General features: G+C 42.9%; 1 protein-coding gene across 3 annotated transcripts; it reads left to right on the top strand.

Moving 5' to 3' along the window:
* The first annotated feature begins 616 nt into the window (after positions 1-616).
* On the top strand, positions 617-13,556 carry LOC128710014 (extended synaptotagmin-2). Of its 3 annotated transcripts, none has more exons than XM_053805055.1 (11): positions 617-934; positions 4,892-4,933; positions 5,042-5,182; positions 5,287-5,697; positions 6,291-6,461; positions 10,814-10,899; positions 11,748-11,796; positions 12,116-12,292; positions 12,372-12,768; positions 12,859-13,397; positions 13,467-13,556. In XM_053805055.1, exons 1-11 carry the CDS (start codon positions 617-619, stop codon positions 13,554-13,556), a joined length of 2,421 nt encoding a protein of 806 aa, XP_053661030.1. The 3 variants fall into 3 exon arrangements, with proteins under 3 accessions (XP_053661030.1, XP_053661029.1, XP_053661031.1); XM_053805054.1 differs by lacking the exon at positions 10,814-10,899 and adding an exon at positions 9,521-9,618; XM_053805056.1 differs by lacking the exon at positions 10,814-10,899 and adding an exon at positions 8,506-8,588.
* Positions 13,557-18,492: the final 4,936 nt, after the last annotated feature.

Genomic DNA, 18,492 nt, shown 5'->3' with positions numbered 1-18,492 from the left:
GAGCAGCAACAAAATGAGGTTTGTTTGATTGACTTTATGTATCATTTGAGACACTGCCAGAATTTTTAATAGTACACAGCGGTAAGAGAGTGACCTTAAGATATTCTGCTTCAATATTCAATCCAATAAACTGGACATCCTGAATGAGAATGAATGAATAGAAGTAAAAGAAAACGTTACTTTAGTTCACTAAACAATGGAAACAAATGTCGTAGGCATAACAATGTACGTTGAAACATATTTGGATCCGAGACCCTTTCAAAATTTCTTTTTCTTTGACGAATGTTTTGAGTAACTTCCAACTATTTTTCGAATGATAAACGAAATAGCTTAGTTCATCGCTTGCAATGAGCGCATCGGCGTGTGCTGGGAGGAGAAAAAGTTGTAAATTTAATTATCAACACGTTCTTCCAAGTGCCACATTCACATTATATGATGTCAGCCTGTACAACATCCTCAGCTTATACTAATGCTCACTCATCCCTCCACCGTTTTGTCTCTCTCCCATTGTGGTCCATCTAGTGACTCACTCGCCGACCAACATCAATCACCGGATTCACCTTCCAGCAGTGAGGTTGACAGCCTGCTACAGCAATCGGACGAAACCGAAACCACCATGACCGGCGCCAGCAAGGAATTAAGCCCGGAAAAGCAATCGGCACCGCCGGATGCGTCCGAGGTTGCAAAAACCAAGGACGATAGCATCATGTCGCTGCTGTACTCGTTCGCGAAGAAGGTGGTTACGGTCGGTATCATCTACTTCGTCGGCTACATGGGATGGTCGGTGGCGTGGCTCATCACACCCGTCATCCTCTCGGTGGCGCGCGAATCCTGGCGCAAAACGAACGACACACGGCGCAGCGTTGCGAAGGCATCGGCACTCGCGAACGATAAGGACGTCATCCTGGCCCGTCTGCATGATCTGCCGGCATGGGTAAGTGTGATCTCCGTGCGTCCCACCGGGGGGACGTGGTCGTAAAGTCGGTTCGCTATGTTCGTTCTGTTACGTGATTAGTTGGAGTGGAGCAACGCGGAACTGGTAAGGATAATTTTCCGCCACCGCCAGATAGTATTACACAATCACAAATGCCGGCTTGTGGTCTCCGCCCGGGTGGGACTATATTTTGCCGGCATTGTGACAGCTGGATAGGATGGCTGATGGTGCCGATCGTGATAAATTCAAACCGTTGGACGCGTGAAAAGAAAGCTTGACACGCGAGAAAGCGTGCGGTTGATGAGTTTGCTGGAATTAGCAGTAGAGGCAGGTGTTTGCATGAGCTTTCTGCTTGTTTCTATAGGCAGGTGGATGTGAATCACACATACGCCTGCTGTGATATTATGAATCAGTGATGCTTAATCCATCATTAAATAGGAATGTTTAAGAGGAATCGATAATGGGAAAAGATGCAAGAGACCTTTGGTGATAGTTTTGCTTTTTAAATAATGTAAAACCGTGGCTGGTTTTGGAGAAAATTAAAAAAGGAGTTAAACGCAGAAGTGAACTTATCTATCGAATCAATGATGAATTTGATAGATACGCCTAAATATATGCAATGTATCGATAAAAATTCACATCACTTCGAATTGTCTACTAGATTTTCTCGTTAATTTATTATACAACATTTTTGTACTTAATGCAGAAAACTGAATTCCATACGCAACTCCAGTCCACAGTGCTGTACAAACACGGGTTAGCAAATGGGTCATCATTTATTTTAGCGCCGGCCAGCTCATTAATAATAAAATGGCGCATTTCAGTGATGGCATCATCAACCTGCGGGCGAATAGAGCTAAACTGGTACAGAACCGTACCTAAAACATTCATGACTGTTGTATGAGCGAAAATGAACGCGTCTGGTTCTCGGGAAGGTGAAGATACATTCATTGTAAACCACTCTGTCCATGCTTGGGTGGGAGATAAGTGCATTTACAACTTTGTGCGTCAGATTTACCTATGCTACAACAAAAAGAAACTCAATTAAATACGCTTAATCATGCTTGCGTACAGTGAATAGTATCGTGATGTCGGAAGAGAATTAATAAGGCTGACTAGCAAAAGAATTTTGTTGGGGGAAATGATTACTTATCCTTAAAAACATATATTAATAATCCCCGATCCTCTTGTACTTGTACCAGAGTTTATTTTTAAACAAGCAAGATCATTACCAGGGTAAGTGCCCCCGCGAGTGTAAACGTTTTGTTTGACAACAATACCCATCGCACACGGTGCTTGCGACACTGAATCGTGCACTGTATGCTTCATTCTAGACGAAAGGTGGGAAAATACGATCAGGTTGAGGTGTGCCATCATCAGTAAAATGTGAGCCGGTATATGCGTGGGACAAACGCAAGGGATGGTTTATCTTTGCATCTTTAATGCCCGTAAACTTCTCGCTAGCTCGTGCTTGGCGGGCGAAAAGGTTATACCAGGTGATGTCTTAATTATCTAAAACCTAAAGAAGGTAAACAAACAAAGCTCTTCGGTGACGAACGCTCGAACGAAGGTTTTGAACGAGCGATTGGGACGGTTGGCTGCGATGGAAAACCTCGAAGCAAAGACTGTGCTTGCGGCACAACTACTCCGCTGTGTGTAATTTTGTCTCGCAAATAATGCAAGCCTTCATAATTCATTAGGTTTGTTCACTTTTTATAAAACACTGTTTAATATTTGCGGTGGCTAGTTTAACAGTCTACAGAGTTGCTTATTCATCAATGATTTACAGGGTTTTTGAGATGAAATCGTAAAGTTGGAACCGTTTTTGGATGTTTTTCGAGTTGATGTAGAGTCTTTCCATCTCTCTTGAACTTTTGCGATGTTAAATAAATTCTATAATAACTTTTTTTTTCAATGTCAATTTCCATGAAACAATTTTTCCGACATCAAAAATGTGTTGGTTGAGAGAGCTTTAGCCGGAAACCATTCTTTTTCTATTTGGACGCTAAAAGTGCTCCATGTTTTAAATCCAAATGTCTACCTCAAGACATTCTACACAACTCATAAATGGCTTCAAACTTATCGAAAACCTTGTGAATAGGCGTTGTAACCTATGTTATCTTCGTTGGATACCTATGAACATGATGATATGTTTTCTTGAAGCTTTTAAGACTAAGATTGGATATATCGACCTCCTAACAAAGTGACAATAGTTACAAAACAACTTAATAATTTTTATCTCTTTATCTTATATAACTCATATAAATATTTATCCATATCATTAATGTTGTCACGATACATTCATGTTGGTTCTTGAGATAGAAATTACCCAGAGCACCGAATATTAACCATTAACTTAAGCTTACTGTAAACGCACAAGGTGAGGACGATATTAGCAAACGATAATATTGCACCGACACGTACATTTGCACCAATTTTACTGCGGGCAAGCGATACGAGCGAACATCATATCACATAGCATTATCAAAGAGCTGTAAGCTGTGCTAAAAACATCAACGATCTCGAATTAATTTCACCTTCTCAGCAATTTTTTCCCATCCGCTATGGTGCTGTGAAGGATGCTGCTCCAATTATAACGTACCGACTGGTACCTACCGAAAGCACAGGAACCTCTTGATATGGGAAAATTACGCTTGCTGCTAACAGCATCATGTTTGGCTTGCTAAAGTACTTAACACTACACTAACGAATTTTGCGACAGAATAAAACATTGCAAAATACCCTTTGGCGTCTGAAACTAGGTCCAACATCATTAGCGTATGTGGCGGGTTGCTTCTACGCTGTACTCTTGCCACGGGACATGTCTGGCTGTGGGTGGTACGATGGTTTCGTTGTATGCAAAGTATGCTTAAATTTGGGCCTCTATTGCTTTCGTCCGCATTTTCCATCGAATAAGCTGCAGAGTGTACTTGGGCCCGGTACCCGGTACGGCAATCGAGTCGTTATCGATCAACAGCATGGGCGGGAAGGTGCACGGCGACGATTTTCCATGAAATGATGCCCACGTGCGATACTAAACGATCTGCCTGGGTTGTTTTGGGTGTAAAGAAGCACCGCTGTACAATCCCCTGGCACAACGTGGTGTGTTATTTCGATGGTTTTAAAACCGTGACTGGCGTTGGTGGCTAATGTACGCCACGCATGTACTTTGTCGAAGGTGACTGTTTGTTTTGCGGGTGCAAAAAGAAACCATGGACCGGCTCGCCTAACGCTGGTGGTAAACGTTTTCCACTCGACTGGTGCCGGTAAGTGGTGCTATCCTGTCTTCGTATGCTCGCCTTCGTTTGTGGACGCCGGGCGTTTTGGCTGGGGAACGGCGCGGACGACACAGTTGGCTCGCGCGTTTCATGATTCTAGCGCACGATTCACGCTGCACTTCAAACGATGATCAAAGGATGTTAGGGACGGTAAAGAAAATGCAATTGGGGAAGCTTTTTCCGGCAAGGTTACGTTTTCCATGTTTTTTTTTCCGTGCGGCAAGAGATATGTAAATGCAGTGGAATTTATCTTTCTGATTAGAATTCATCGAACACTGTTCATCTTTCTTTAGGCTAAACGAATTGACGCTTAAGGATAATGGAATCCATTAGCGGTGTATTTTAGCTGATTAAAGTAAGGGAATATTGAGCTTTTTTTAAAAAAGATATACCAAAAATACATGTGGGAATGTTCTTGAACATTTCAACGAGTTCTGTCCCAGAATAAGTAAATGGAAAAGTTCGCATACTTTCTCTGTAGATAAGAACCATATTATTGGAATTGTGCCTTCATGGTTCCATTAACAGGGAACTTCGGATTATTGAATAATTGAACGACAAATTGAACTTCAGTAAAATATTTTATTGCATGAAAAATCATCATAAATAAGAATAAAAATGTCTTTGATGAGAAAAAGAAAACTTTCTTTTATCACTTTTTCTTCTTCCTCCCCATTAGGTCTTCTTTCCGGACGTGGAGCGTTGCGAATGGCTCAACAAGGTAAATATTGACGCAAAGTTTCCGCTCGGTGGCTGAGTTCGCCCTAGCATCGATGACGAATGTAATTTAATTACTACTGCTTGTGATATGTTCTCCTTTGCGGCACAGATCCTGAAGCAAGTCTGGCCAAACGCAAACTTTTATGCGAAAAATCTCATCAAGGAATCGATTGAACCGAACATCCAACAAGCGATGGCAGCGTACAAGCTGAATGGATTCAAATTCGACCGCATGATCCTGGGCACGATTGTGAGTGGTTTTTCACTGTTGTTCTCCTGAGGGACTACAGGAGTTCTCAACGCACATAGTGCCCTGGGTTAATCGTATCGGTCTTGTTTGTTCCTTTCCAACAGCCTCCCCGGATCGGTGGCGTAAAGGTGTACGATAAGAATGTATCGCGCAATGAAATCATTATGGATCTGGATCTGTTCTATGCCGGCGATTGCGACATCAGCTTCGCGCTCAGTGGGCTGCGGGGTGGCATCAAGGACTTCCAGATACACGGCACGGTGCGCGTAATTATGAAGCCACTGATTTCCCAGATGCCCCTCATCGGTGGGCTGCAGATATTCTTCCTCAACAATCCGAACATCGACTTCAACCTGGTCGGGGTGGTCGATCTGCTCGATATGCCGGGGTTGAGTGACATTTTGCGTAAGATTATCGTCGAGCAGGTGGCCGCCATCATGGTGCTGCCGAACAAGCTGCCCATCGTGCTGAGCGACGGTGTGCCGGCGTTGTCGCTGAAGATGCCGGAACCGGAGGTAAGATTCGGGCGCGCAGGGTAATTAGTTGCTTACTTCTCCGACGGTAAGCTTTATGTTGTGTATTGGCCGGTGGATGAATCACGCAACTCACGTGGGGTGCGGTCGTTGTCACCAGTGGTGAAGTGATTTTAATACATCACTAGAATTTTGACCCTTGTGGACGAGGATAACAATGAATAATGGCTTGTAGTTTAGTACATTGAAAAAGTTGTATTGAGTTATCTCGAGAGTGGTCTGATGCTTTTATTTTGCAGTTTTATTTGATTTTTTAATAATTTATGTTCACTTTATAAAGGGTTTCTTAACGTTAAACAGTAATAACATTGATTTAAAGGACAAATATTTAATATTCAATACCTTTAATTGATTCCAGTTATTGAAATGTCCATAGAATCTCTCTATTTTGAAACTACTCAAAATTATGTAATAGTAAAACAGTTTAAAATGATAAGAGAAACCTGAAATACTGATGTCATGCCTTCAAATTTTATTGTGTCCTCATGTCATAACTTGAAACCTCAAAAATGCTAAAAGGATCGTTACTTTCATTTACCTTCTTCTCTATTGCTCTTGCGACCGGTATTCTTCAGGGCGTACTTAGAATTCACGTCGTCGAGGCTAAAGACCTGATGAAAAAGGACATCAGCGTGCTGGGCAAAGGGAAATCGGACCCGTACGCCATCATTTCCGTCGGCGCTCAACAATTCCGCACGCAAACCATCGACAACACGGTCAACCCGAAGTGGGACTACTGGTGTGAGGTAAGTGGACACATCGTGCGAACACCTTAGCGGAATGGTTCACCGCCGCAACAGCAGCAGCGTGCCGTACGTAATGTGCGTGCTTGGAGTTGTTTGATTGTAGCAAGGTTCGGCAAAGAGAATGGTAGCGATGAACGTGGGTTGGGTTTTTGGTACTGATGGACTGCGAGGATGTGAATGGCAAGCGGAGACGAAGGATACGTTTCGGTGGACTTTCCTACAAATCTTCGTTAAGTATAGACGACGTCGTCGCTATTCGTCGGTATCGTTTTCTGCCAGTGGATTTGCCGTACAGTACTTACGCCGTATGCGGTGCACAGTTATTTACGCTAAAATCAGCAGCAACGCTAAAATCAATGACGCGACAGGTGTCCATCGGGCGGACACTGGGTTGAAATTAGCCCTGGGACCGATTTGTCCACCAAACTTTGAGCGCAAATCCAATTAACACGCCAACCTGTTCCCACGTTTGGAGATCGTTTGTTTGGTTTTGCTGTACACTGCACGCATTGTGTTCTCTTGCTATCCGATGGCGTCCGTCCATCGGAGGATGTGTTCGTATTTGCATGAATCATTTTGTTAATGTTATCCAAAAACTTCAACTCATGTCCTTACCCCTTAGATGGACGCATTAAGCGTCCTCAAGTGGCTCAGTTAGTTGTGGAGTGCCGGTTTTGCATGATCAAGTGTTTTGTACGATGTATTTTCTACAAGTCACTCCTGTGACGAGCTAACAAATCGTTAATAAGATAATATTGTCATACCGATTGCATTACTTTGAGAGTGTTGTTTTGTGAACTGCAAATCCGCGATCATCCAGTACACAAAACAAAACGCCTAGAGTTATGCAATCCACAGGACAGAATACACCCCTTAATACACAGTTAGCAATTTGTTTGCTCCCTTTTAACAATGTTTCCAACAAGGTCCTTGATGGAACAGTAAACTAACAGGAACATAATAATTTTGAGCTGCGACATTGTACATACCTCAACATGGAAACCAGTTATAGATCTTAGAGCATATTTATTTAAACACTGTAGTTAGGAGATCGTTTGAGATCGGAGCACATCACTGCATTGGAGATCATCTTAAAGGAATGTGTCATCATTCTTTGCCATCTGCAAGTTGCCCAGTTTGCTGTGCATGAGTAGTGTAGCGCACAGTACTGTATTTAGCACAACAGCCACAGACCGTACGGATGCTCTGGGACTATGGCGTTAAATAGCTACAAGATTCATAATTAATGTTTGCAGCATTGTTTTACTTATGTACTATAACAGCTTCACAGTATATAACTTTCCTGTTGTTAGTGTTTTGTTTGTTTAATATTTTACCACGGCCATGCGGTGCGTGCGTGAGTATCCACGGCGTTGTACAAGCCCTGTGGCAGAGTTTTCACGACCTTACATGCTGCTTTATGTTGCTGCTATCATGCTTCGAGCAGGTTTTAAACCGGGGTATGGTAGCAATAACATTGGCTCGTGCTTATCGCGAACGACCGACCGACACACCGACAGGACAGGTGATGGACGGGTGTTGTTTTGTTTTCTTAGCTAGCGTAGCACTCTTCGTTTTGGGCATTTTTTTGTGACATTAGGGCACTTTGGGCATTGAGAGCGTTGAGTCACAGAAGAACAAAAAAAAAAGTTCTAAAGCCCAAAAATCCATGCCACTGCATGGGAGGTACCTTTCGGGAGGCATCCCTCGAGTATCGTTATGGACGTGATTTAAGCCACGCTGCACCTCCAAATGGTCAAAGCTCATTAATATTCAAAATGGAGGAATTCACAGGACCTATGCCTTGTTGGCTGAATCCGAATTTGAAGTTTGTAGGTGAGGTTCCATTTTTCTAAGATCTGCCATTCGCTATGCGTTTTGTTGTGTCCGAAATATCCCCCCCCGACCGAATCAGTCAGTGAGTGGTGCATCCTGCGTACGAACCAATAGCGAACTCCCCCGAAACACTATCCCACCGATACTTTGTACCTTTTGAATCGCTCATACCAAACCACTACGACCAACACCTTCCCCATACCTGCAGGCCTTTATCCACGCGGAAAGTGGTCAAACACTTCAGGTCGTGATCAACGATGAGGACGCCGGCGAAGATGAACTGTTGGGAAGGTGAGCCAATTCGTTATACGTTGTTAGTTTTCCTTCCCGGTTTACTATGATTTTCCCATGATTCTGGTGGTTTTGTTTAACATTGGTTGAAATGTTTCTTTAGTTAGCTCTTTTATTGATTACACCCTTCGTATTGGGGGGTTTTGGGTTATGGTTTTGGATTTGTTTTAAAATTTTGTTACGTTAAACCTTTCTTTTCTAACATCACATTAGTTCAATTCCATGTAACGGCTTGTTTTACACATCGTTCTAACGTTGAGTAATTTGAATGAGTTTCGTTCTATGTTGTGTGTATAATTATGATTGACTCGCATAATCCTTTAGTTTTTTTTCCTTATCAACTAATCCAACATAAGTAACCGATAATCCACTAACAAGTCGCAGTAAAGTTTAATTGCTTTCGTAATTAACATTCTCAATGTTTCCGTTAATCCCATCTATTAATGCGTTCCGTTCGATTCTGTTAGTGTTCCGAGTGCGTTTTAAGTACGATGGCATCCTAAGTAATGCGAATGCGCGCCTTGTCGATCGCCTTGCTTGCCATTACGCGTGTAGTAGTTCATGTTCGTGTTTTTACGTGATGTTGCTCCGTTACGCTAGCTGTCGTTTTTCCTGCTTGTCGGTACAGATGCAGACGTTGTGGTTGAAGATATGCACATGTTCGTTTGTTCGTGCCGCTGATTGATAGACTGCCATGATGCTTCGTTCTGCCTGTTTAGCAATAACTGTGCCATTGTGCAGGGGCAATCATTCCTCCAGTAGTCATCGAATTGTGTTCCGAAAGCATAGAATCATGAAGAGCATCTTCTCCGTACTCTGTCTACCAGTGGTGAAAGCGAAGTTTGGCGAGATATGGCTGCGAACTTTGGGATGGTTACTTAAGAGCGGCCAACAATTGCCCCAAACAAACTAATCAAAGTCTAATTTTCTAGGCTGAAGTCAATGCCATACTCAGGCAAGAGATTGAACTCAACCTGTGGGATTGGGATCCGGGTTTCCCCGGGGTACAGAACGACGATTTCCTTGGCAGGTGGTGATGATGTTACTTTACTGTAGTTTTGCTTCTGTTTTTCGTTTGGTTTTTACGTTTTTCTTACGTTTGTTCACGTTTCCCGTTTCGTTACCCTGTGTCTGTGCGCGAATTTCTTTTGTTTGTTTGTTCTCTGTACATGTTTTTTTTTTATTGCGCGTGGCCAGGATCATCCTTTTACATAGAACGTGTATGTGAGGCGTTTGTTGAGTGCTTGGTTTGACATACTGCCGCCGCGTGCCAATGGCCCTGCTGTCTCCATTAATCTAACGTTGTACAGGTGCGAAAAGTAGTGACGAGGCAAGAGACTTTTTTCCAAACAAACCGACAATCACAACCATCTCTAAAGCTTACCACTCGTGTGTACATACAGCTCTCGGGGACGTTTCATCATGAGTCTGTTAGCTTTAGCTTTCATCCACTGTCTTTACCATCTGCTGAGTGAGTGTATGATGCACCAATGTGGGATTTGACTGTAAATATCAATATGTGCACTACCGACCATATGTACGCACCTTGCTGATTAGGATGGTGCAAATATGGGCTGCAATATATGTGGCGCAGAAAATTTAAACACAAGCGAGTTCCACTACTTCAATTGTGCCTGTATTATAAATACACTGAAATGCTTACAATTTTACACATACACACCGAGCGCACACCTGATCTTCGTGTTGTAACAAATACTGGGCAGAAGGAATGGGTCGGCTGTTCTCTCTAGTCGACATACTGTTTTCGTCAATTATTAGCGGATACTAATCGAACGATCCTGTTCTTCCACTAACAGCACTAACGCAATAATGTTCTTTCTTTTCTCGTTCTTCTCTGTCTATTTTTTCCACCGATTTTTTTGCGCTTCTCGTTGCTCCTTTGTCCGTGCGTGTCGTGTCGTATGCGCATTGTGCGTCTTGCCGGATGCTACTGCAAATCGTGGTAAACCGTTTCCAACAAACGCGACCAATCGAATTCCATCAACTCGTACAAACAAACTAACCCACTGTCGACTGACAAATTAAAAAAAAAAATAAAACGCGTAACCGATCGCCCCATGCCTACCGATCCATTGTCCTGTGATCCTTTCGAACGTCCGGCCATCCGCCAACTCCCATCTAACTACATCCGATTTCCGCTTCGTAACCGACGCTAACCGACCATCATCAACGCAAAACGACCAACCGACAAACCGTGTTGACAGGCCTGTGTTGACGTTACGCATCAAACGTTGATTGGCATAAAGTTGTTCGACTGGGATCGTACCGGTGACCACGACCCACTAGGAAGGTTCGGAAAAGCAATTCAAACATTTTCGCAAGCAATACAATCATTATCTCCTATCGGCTATATCGCTACACATCAATCTGTATACAGCTCTATCTCTAACTCTTTGTATCTAATGTTACACCGAATGATTACCATCTTTTACTCTAGCGGGCCCACGCCTTGTTCATCTTTCGCTCGTTTCTTTGCTCCGTTTGTTGTACCATCTGCTTGGCTATCAGCTTGGCCTTCACCTTTTTCAAATTATGTCATCTTGTCCTCAGTGTTTAAATGTCTCTACAACTCATTTGCTAACATTTTGTTATCGATTCGAAAGGAATATTTTTCATGTCCATGTTTTCATGTTCATTTTTTGTTACATTTTATTGTTTTTCAGCAAACAATTTTTCCATTCCTTCTCAGTCATGCGGTTACTTAACTTACCTGTTTACCCATGTCGATTGCTAATCGAAAAGCTGTTTTTATCTATATTTTCCCAACTATTTTCCTCACAGCAATGTGCTTTTGTTGCATTTTGATGTGCTAATGGTTTGCGTTATTGCAAGAAGTTTGCTTGTGCTTTTTTTTTGGTCAACGGGCCAAGATAAACATTGTAGTGCTTGCATGAGTTAGGCACACATTAGTTGGTTTTTTGTTATTTGCTGGGTTGGTACTACACTCTTACACTTTCAACTTATTAATATCTCTGTCCGATCTAACAAACGTTTGACACACTTACTCATTAAACCTATCATGTACTATGTTTTGCATGATTATGGCTTAAGAGTTATATAACTGATTAGTAAAATTGTAAGCAGTAAATGATATGGAATTGTGCTTTTTCTCCAATTTGTTCGTCGCGATGGTCACAGAGCGACTGTGGAAATCAGCAGCGTTACCAAGAACGGTGAAATCGATACGGTGAGTATTCCAGGGCTGTCAAACTCAGCCTTGTTAGTAAATTACATCACATAGACTTAAGATCAAAAAGTTGTAACTTTTTCAGTTTTATAAAGTTAGACTATTTTTTTAGTTTTTTTTTGGAAAATCAAGTAATTTTAGTTGATGTCAATGTTTGAATTTGTTAGTATTTATTGTGTTGTAGTGATTCTAATGATGAGAAACATATTATTAATTTAAAAAATTAGCTTTGAATGAAGAATGAACTGATTGCCATAAGCTTATCACAGTTTACCTCAAATAAAATTAACTTGACTAATTAAATGTTTTTCACCTACAGTGGTTGACATTGGAACAGGCCAAGCATGGACTTGTGCATCTTCGCATGACATGGTTCAAATTGAGCTCCGACAAGGCCGATCTGAAGCAAGCTCTGGGAGAAACGCAGCACCTGCGAGTGACATCTATGAGCACAGCTCTACTTACTGTTTTCATTGATTCGGCTAAGAACTTACCGGTAAGCAAATTGTTAATTTTATCGAGGTCTTTATGGCGATACAATAACCTGTTCCTTTTTTGGTTTTGATTTCTCGCAGCAAGCGCGCCAACAATCACAACCAGACCCGTACCTGGTCCTGTCGGTCGGCAAAAAGAACGAACAGACCTCGGTACAGATGCGCACGGATGCGCCTGTTTGGGAGCAGGGCTTCACCTTCCTGGTGGGCAATCCCGACAACGATACGCTCCAGCTGAAGGTGATCGATCAGAAGACGGGCAACACGATCGGCATGCTCACGTACATCCTGAGCGCGCTGATGGAGAAGAAAAATCTCGAGATCATGTCGCAACCGTTCCAGTTGCAAAAGTCGGGCCCTGAATCGAAGATTGTTATGTCGCTGTCACTGCGCATATTGAAGCGTTACCGGGAGCAGGACGCGGTGGCCACCACTCCGGACAAGGCGCCCTCATCCGAGGCGGACAGTGTCTTATCACGTACGAGCTCCATCCGCACGGCAACATCGCACGGTTCGCAATCGGCTGGCGGTCTGCAACAGCAACAATCGACGACCGACTCAAATGCAGCGGAAGCGGCAGCCTTATCCCACCAGGGAAGCATCCGGAAGCAGGACTCGCGCAAATCCACCACATCGGCGATAATGGAACAGATGTCGATCCAGGAGGAACCGTTCGTGGTGTCGACTCTGAACACGGTCATGATGGCCACGCCACCCCGTAGTCCGAATCTCAGCGACGGTGGTACGGAGCTGCTGCGTCGCAGTCCGAGCACCACGTCCTCTGCCGGTTCCGCTGGACTGGGACGGATTCAGCTGACGGTGGCGTTCAATGTGCAGCGCCAGCGGTTGCTGGTGATCGTGCACAAGATAAACAATATTCCGCTCAAGGATCCCAGCAACATACCGGATCCGTACGTGAAGCTGTATCTGTTGCCGGGCCGCTCGAAGGAATCGAAACGCAAGACCAATGTGGTGAAGGATAACTGCGATCCCGTGTTCGACACCACGTTCGAGTACATCATCTCCAATGCGGAGCTGGTCAACTCGGAACTGGAGGTGACAGTGTGCACACAGAAGGGATTCTTCGGCAGCCCAGTGATCGGCATGGTAAGGATGCATAAGACAGGCGACCTTTGTTATGAGTAATAGTAATTTTTTTTTTCAATTTATTTTTAGCAAAAACTCTCTCTCAACGATCCGGACATTTCGAGTGGACCAGGCATCAAAGCTTGGTACGATCTGCTGCCGGAGTCGAAATTCGAGTAAATCCCGCCAATCTGGAGCACACAGACACCATTGCTTTCGATGAGCATTTTATTGTGATGCTGCTTAGCGGAACTGTTGATAGGGTTGATAGCGTGTTGTTGCACATTTGAGCATTTTAATCGAGCACACGAAACAAAACAAGAATCCAATTTATGAACAAGCTGACGGAAAGATATTTTGTAACAAAACAACGATCAAAGCGATGGCAGCTGAAGTCGAACGATGAAGCGCAGCTGTGTTGTGTTGATTTGTTTTGTGTTTGTTAAATGTTTTATATATATACACCATACTTTTACGGGGCAGAACATTATTTGCGCACAGATTTTTATTGGAGCACAGAATTGTAAAATGAGGCAGCAGCATGCAGTAAGCACCACGCAAACGTTTGATACAATACAATTCGCTCGTAGTTTACGAATATCTCCAGCAAGTTTAGCGTATTAAGGTGAAAGCAAATACAGCAGATCTTTTAACTGAATTATACCTGTACGATCGTGACGATAGCAAAGTATAAGCTAGAAGTCGTAGGAATGGGTTTTGAGAAACATTCGCATGCGTTTATGGTTGCGAAATGGCATGCGAAACTGTCTTTTTCATGCATTTAATCAACCACGATGAGGTAGCATGATGTTCGCTAAAACTTCAAGTTCTACTTCTCCCACCTTCATGTAAGAAAAAAAAAAACAACATCACAATCTTTTCAATCCCATTCGCTAGAAGTAGACATGCATAGTTGAAGTTATAGCATACCTCCTTCAAAACGGGATTCCATCTGCCATTAACCTCCCTCGGGGGGGCAGAATTTGCCGGGAAGACCGAACGAAAGTTGTCTCCAAAATGTGTCAATTATCCGCACCTCACTGCTTCTGCCAGAGGTGGTGCGTATCGTAGAGGAACGGTAGATACTGTTTGTCCAATAGCACTGACACAAGCCAGCGAATTGTTGCTAACTGCGAGATCTCCGGAAGGTGTTAGACCATCTGGTACTGAAAGCGGGCGGGACCGGGAGCGATGAATTGTTTGTGCTTTATCGTCAGACCGCAGCATGGTGAACGTGTCCGGTGTGTAAATATTACTTTGTCACGATACACAGCACACCTTAGCACTGCACATGCACATTACCAGCAGAATCAATACGCATCAAGCCGTACTTGATCGGAACACCGTTTGACGCACGATCGGCAAAAGGAGCGAAGAAGGAAGCCAGGGAAGATGAATACAATCCGTACAAATAGTTCTGTGTACACACATGGTAAAGCTAACATCTAAATCAATATAGATAATAATTTACTACAGAGCTTATAGATCTGTAGCGAGAGCTAAAAAAGCCTATGAAACCACGCCACTGTCACGATCATGCATTTGCCTAGCGAATATAAGCGTTGTGCACATCCAACATCTTTCTTCAGCTTTTGATATGCAATCATGCTTAAAAGAGAATGTTTTAAAAGTTCACTCAATCTTTGTACAATCACCCCATGTCCGTTCGAGTAGCGTTACAAAACGAGTGAGAAAGCAAGCCTTTTACAGCCGATATTCGACATCCCATCACTTGCACGTAACTTACATCGAAGCACGTTGCTTGCATTATGCAGAGAATTTTTTGAAACTTAGTAACAAAAATCATTCGAAATCACTCACCGGTTGAAGTGTTGAAAGAAGGGATAAGATTTAAAAATTTGTGCTGCTAGTAATTAAATATATAAAAGAAAAACATTATTAGTGCTAGAGGTTGTACGACGCTTTCTTGAAAAGATAATAAAGCCTTTGTCTAGTGTAACAAATCTCGCTTCATCGCATGCAGAAGACCAGCAGCAACATGTTTGATGGAACAATAAAGATTAAGTTGAATATTTTCCTTACATGGGGTTCAGTATGTTTTAATCGTTTTACACAATTTAGACAACAGGAATTTTGACCCCCAAAACATGGCTGCGTCTTAAAACTCTACGTCTTCAAACTGAACAAACTTGATGGAAAGGCTTGTTCGATGGTTACGTTTCTATTTCCGTACCTATCCCTTAAATGGTAGCAAAAATATTCAAATGCATCGATTTGTATTCATCGCGGCGGTTCCACGCCGAAACAAGGGACCGGAGTGGCCATCGTTATACGAGCGTTTGAAAAGCTGGAGCCTACAAACAGAAGGGGGTCATTGTGGGTACCATATTAGGGACTAAGGGGTCATCCATTCACTACGTAACGCCGTTAGGAAGGGAAATGGGTTACATAGCAGTGTGAGGGGAATCTTATTTAGGGGTGTCTCTGCCGCTCTATTGCGTTCTTGACAAAATGAACTCATTTACGGGTTTTTGCTACAAGTTCCAGGTCATTCAGTGATAAATCTGCCCGCGTTAATTGTAGCGATTCTTTTGTACTCAACCAATAAAGTGTGAAGTGTGTGAACAGTCATGGAACGGAGCTCGATGGTGGGTACAACGAGTTATGTGAAGAGTACAACGTGAGATGCTTTGTATTCTTCTGTTAAGATATTTAATTTATTTTCTCTCTTGGGAAGAAAAGCCAAAATGCCCAGAACAATCCTAGTGTAGGTCTCTCCTCAGCAGAAGTGACTGTAAAGATCGGCTGAAACTAAGAAGGAAGCTGATTTGATCCCTCCATCGGGAGCTCCGAATATGCGGTAAAATGGTAAAGAACTCGAACTCGAAAAAGGGATCTACTGCAAGTAAAATCTGGCAAAATGTAAATTAAATTTGGTGCTATTTGTAAAATTGACTAGATAACATATTTCGATTTGATTAATTGTTCCGAAAATTGTTGCGTTTCGTAATAAATGGATGATCCCTAAATTACAAAATTACTTATTTCAATAAGCAATTGAACATTTTGCAACAACTTAGTGAAATGTATTTCTTTTTAAATTAATTTAAATATAATAACTTGACTGCGAAGTTATGCTTCCGCATAAAATTCGGATGGAAACGATTTACAGTGTAGAAGCAGGCCTGTCGTTGGTGCTATGTTTACTAACACACTCGTACACAGCTGCTCAAAGGCATGGCCAAACAAAGAACCAGGCTGTTCGTTTCGAGCGTACAAAACAACAACCATGTGCTCGCAGGGAATGGAGACCCAAAAACTCACCCTTAACAGCGGGTTGGTTGCGAAGGGGATTGATTTATTTTGTAGCATAACTATGCTGCCAGCATAGCCGGGGGTTCGCGCGCTACGTTGCATGACATGCGCTTGCCCTACCGAAACGGGATGGCTTGGCGTGTTATCGATTTTTTGTGCACCCATCCAGCGCATCATGTTGGCGCTTTGTTTGTAAACATGCGAACCCCAAACGGGATCGACACATTTGCACGCCACGTGGGGACTGGCGGCCCGCTTTTTTTCTGGCGTTTCCATGGAGGTTAAAACCGTGCGGTTCAATATATAGTTTAGCGAGGTAAGGAAAGCGTTTTCTTTCCAACATTTTTATCCGGGCAAGCAAAATTCTACCGAACCAGCCTGTTCGCGTTTGCTTTGTTTTTGTTTACATGCGCTCGCGCGTTTTTGAGAATGTTTTACACACGCGTAGCGCAGCAAAATTGCCGATTTTATGCTGTTTGTGCGCATGCGTGCCCCACGTTTGTTTTATGTAAAAAGGGGTGGCATTTGTTTTGTGTGCGTTTCGCTCGTTTCCAGGGAGAATGAAAAGGAAGGACGCCATCGTCATCTTCTCCTCGTTTTAGTGCTCTAAGATACAGTTTCTCATTTTCTTTCAAAATTTAGCATATAAATCTAGATTCGTTCGTTCATGTTGAATGATTTGTATGAATGCGTGCGCGCCCGTGTGTGCGTAAGTATTTATTCAAGAGCTACCCTGTAGCATCATCATTTCTATCCCCTGATTAATGGAATTCGATGTTCCCTTTCTCTGTTGCACTTACCTGTAGCGCTCTCGCTCTCGATTTCATTTGCTCTCCTTCGCGTGTTGCTTTGCGTTGCCGTTCTGACCCTCTTCCATCGATTGCGGTATGCGAATAAGCACTAAATTGTAAACACGGTTTTTGCTCTCACTTTCTCTTTCTCTCTCTCGCTCTCGCTCGTTTGTGTGAACCGTGCGCTTTCGGTATCGCTAAGGGTGGATTGCACGCACACATCGAAACAGAACCATTTAGCGTTAGAACGTGAGTCTGTGTGCGTGTAAGGTGCGATTGGTTCACGATCATTCCCACACAGCAGCAGCAGTTGCGCGAATGTGCTGAGAATCTTCGAATTCAATTCAAAACAATCAAACAAGCAGCACGGACGCACCGCAAAGCGGTCGCAGCCGAAAGTGATAATATTGAGAGCAGTTCAGCAGACGAACAATTCTAAAAACATTCGTTATCGAAAGGGGAAACCCGTGTGCTAAAGTTTGTGTGCAAATTTGTGAACAAAAGTAAAGCCACATTGTTTTTATTAATCCTTGCTGGAAAGATTGGTTAAGTGAAAAAGTGGTGCGGCATGTTTTTTTTTCTTTTATTTGCATATCGATCGGACGAAAACTTCAAAAAATCACCCGTGTCAGTGGTTAAAATTGAATTGAAATACAAATAAAACTCTTTACGTTGCACTAAGTGCGAAAGCCAAACAAGCAAAAGGTAGCAGGGAGGAGGAGAGGAAGGAAAGGACAAGAACGAAAAGTTCCGGTGGAAAGTTTTATCCCTTTGCAAGTGAGTTGGACAGCTGATGTATGACAAGCTGGATCAGATACATTGTGTATAGCACAGTTTGAAAATCTATTATATAAGAGACAAAGAAAGCAAGGCCGAAACCAGTTGTTCTCGCTATAATTCGGTAAATGAGCTATTGGCAGTACCAAACTGTACTACAGCTGCAAATTTCAACTCATCTCACCAACAGCAAGAGCAGTTTCGATCGAACAGAATCGAAACATAGATGTAAACAGGTTAGCTGGAAAGGAAAGACGCAACAGGGTGGTGTG

The sequence above is a fragment of the Anopheles marshallii genome, chromosome 2, assembly GCF_943734725.1.
Source record: "Anopheles marshallii chromosome 2, idAnoMarsDA_429_01, whole genome shotgun sequence".
NCBI lineage: Eukaryota > Metazoa > Arthropoda > Insecta > Diptera > Culicidae > Anopheles > Anopheles marshallii.
The sequence above is the reverse complement of the archived record's forward strand: the minus strand, read 5'-3'. Positions and strand labels throughout refer to the sequence as shown.

Bases quoted from the DNA above. Each gene is read 5' to 3' on its own strand.
- LOC128710014 (XM_053805054.1), top strand. From the start codon at position 617: ATGACCGGCGCCAGCAAGGAATTAAGCCCGGAAAAGCAATCGGCACCG. The intron at 11,797-12,115 runs GTGAGTATTCCA...TTTCACCTACAG, and splicing joins AGAACGGTGAAATCGATACG to TGGTTGACATTGGAACAGGC. The intron at 13,398-13,466 runs GTAAGGATGCAT...ATTTATTTTTAG, and splicing joins GCAGCCCAGTGATCGGCATG to CAAAAACTCTCTCTCAACGA.